Genomic DNA, 2,459 nt, shown 5'->3' on the forward strand with positions numbered 1-2,459 from the left:
TTCGTTCGGATTTTTAACCCCGGGGGGTTAGCCACCCAGGATAACCCAAGAAAGTCAGTGCGTCATCGAGGACTGTCTAACTTATTTCCATTGGGGTCCTTAATCTTGTCCCCCAGGATGCGACCCACACCAGTCGACTAACACCCAGGTACCTATTTGCTGCTAGGTGAACAGGACAACAGGTGTAAGGAAACGTGTCGAAATGTTTCCACCCGCCGGGAATCGAACCCGGGCCCTCCGTGTGTGAAGCGGGAGCTTTAGCCACCAGGCCACCGGGCCACCATTTTCAGGCATGAATAAGAGGTCCAAGTACTGAAGGTTACTGTGGGAGGGTGGAGTCACTTGTCTTATATAAAGTCCTGGACAACCACGCTCATCACATTGTCCAGCTCAGCTCCTACAGTCATGGTACGAGTTTACATTTTGAGAGAAGTTGTTTTGAAATTGCTGAACAATCATAAATTATATCATATGAGTTATTTGGAGTATTATCAAAACTCTTCTCGCCCCAGCGTTCCTTTTCAGTGACGGTGGTGTTGGTCGTGATGGCTGGTGTTTCTTACGGTGGACTTATTGGTGGTCTTGGGGGCTACGGCGGTCATGGTGGCTATGGAGGCCTAGGTGGTCTCGGTGGTCTTGGTGGCCTTGGAGGTATCGGCGGCCTTGGTGGATATGGCGGCTATGGTGGTTCGAATGGTTTTAGTGGCTTGGGAGGCTATGGTGGAGGATTTAATGGAGGATATGGTGAGCATTAAGTATTTTGGCTGTATTTCCTACTTATACAAATATTTCGGTATACTCTTAGTCTAAGCATATATAAAGATGTTAATAATATTATTTATCATTCCATAGGTGGACAAGGAGGACACACGTTTATACTGAGTAAGAGCCACGGTAAGTCATCAACACATGTTTGTGTTTTTTATGACAAATGTAACAATGTCTTGAATATACACTTACATGAAAGATGTTTTAATATTAGTTATTATGTTTGTTTACAGGAAGCCATGGGGCATTTGGCCAGGGCGGACAGCTTGGATTCGGCAAAGGTGGTGGATTCAACGAATTTGGCAAAGGTGGTGGATTCGGCGGATTTGGCAAAGGTGGATTAGGTGGACTTGGCTTAGGTGTGTACGGTGAACTGAGTTAGATTAACGTTTTTCGTTCACATTTTATTGATTATATGAACAAGGCCCTGGATTACAACGTGACCACACTGTAACAAAATATATCATTATTTCAGGCTACGGAAAGTAAAGCTTCTGGCATCATCTTGTCTTGACCTCGTCCAGCACCGCCGCCGTCATTCGTCCCAGCTACTACTGGAATAAATTACTTGAAACATTTGTATCTTTTAATGACATCAGTTTTAGAAATCCCTTAATGACATTTTCAAATGAGTATTGCAAATAAAAAAATAAAAGTTTAATGAGATACTGGAAAAAACTGCAAAAAATACAAAATAGTGGACTCAGTTTGATTTACGTGTTCAATCACAAAGCAAGTATTATAATTTATTTTGGTTCCAGTACATACTCTAGAATTTAATTTTCGTTTTCGAGTCATTAAAAAAGTGATATGGTAAATTTTGTGGACGGTACCGCTAGAGCATATGGATACACCAAAAGCCTAAGAACTAGGCTCCAAAAGGGATCACAGGAGCCCATGTGGATTTATATCTACAATTCACTTATCTGTTGCGATCGGATTTAAGAAATTTGCTTAATATGCCTGGTATCTTATTTTCATTAATAAGATATCTTGACTAATCACAAACGTTATTATACTATCTCCATATACCTCAGTAAGTGAATAATTAAGCACATAGTGTTCAAGATAGTGACCATAGGGCTGGCCACATACGAATTTGATATGATCATCACCTGTGTGTCTGCCAAACTATCAGAAGTATTTGTAACCAAGCCTTGCTAATGCAACATCAATTAGTCTGTTCGTTACAAGTTGCTCCATAAACGTACTTATCCACGTTCATGTTACCATAATTGGTTATAGAGCTACTCCGGCTTCTAATTGCACTCCTACAACATTCAGTTTCATTATTTACTTCTCTCCTAATATTATTCCTAATGCTAGGCACAGACACACTAAGGTTATATTCTACATTTTCATTCAGGGCACTTTTTAAGAAAGAAAATCGAGTAATAGGCGATTTTTATTACTGGAACCAGAGGGAAGGTTGCGACTAGGAACAGATGAGCATTGTAATAGACTTTAAGGTCCATGTTAGGTCACTTCTTCATTGTGCTCCTTTTATATGGAGAGGAAAAGTTAACATTTACACAAATAATCCGCACATAGGAGAAAGAAACTTAAGACGACATTTCAGCCTGACTTGGACCACTAACTAGTCACATACTACTTAATGGTCCAAGTTGGACTGAAATATCGTCATAAGTTTGCTTTTCCTATGTGCGGGTGTGGCATGCCTCCCAGCCAGC

The 2,459-nt window shown here is 40.8% G+C and overlaps 1 protein-coding gene across 1 annotated transcript; it reads left to right on the forward strand.

The window, feature by feature from the left end:
* The first annotated feature begins 318 nt into the window (after positions 1-318).
* LOC138852195 (uncharacterized) lies at positions 319-1,327 on the forward strand. The gene is made up of 5 exons (XM_070081903.1): positions 319-408; positions 513-744; positions 853-894; positions 1,002-1,127; positions 1,244-1,327. The coding sequence occupies exons 1-5, from the start codon at positions 406-408 to the stop codon at positions 1,255-1,257; spliced, it is 417 nt and encodes a 138-aa protein (XP_069938004.1). The 5' UTR covers positions 319-405; the 3' UTR covers positions 1,258-1,327.
* The last annotated feature ends 1,132 nt before the right edge of the window (positions 1,328-2,459 follow it).

The sequence above is a fragment of the Cherax quadricarinatus genome, unplaced genomic scaffold (assembly GCF_038502225.1).
Source record: "Cherax quadricarinatus isolate ZL_2023a unplaced genomic scaffold, ASM3850222v1 Contig4906, whole genome shotgun sequence".
NCBI classification, from domain to species: Eukaryota; Metazoa; Arthropoda; class Malacostraca; order Decapoda; family Parastacidae; genus Cherax; species Cherax quadricarinatus.

Excerpts from the sequence above, each read along its gene's own strand:
- LOC138852195 (XM_070081903.1), top strand. Across the intron at positions 745-852 it reads AGGATTTAATGGAGGATATG|GTGGACAAGGAGGACACACG; the intron begins GTGAGCATTAAG and ends ATCATTCCATAG. Across the intron at positions 895-1,001 it reads TATACTGAGTAAGAGCCACG|GAAGCCATGGGGCATTTGGC; the intron begins GTAAGTCATCAA and ends GTTTGTTTACAG.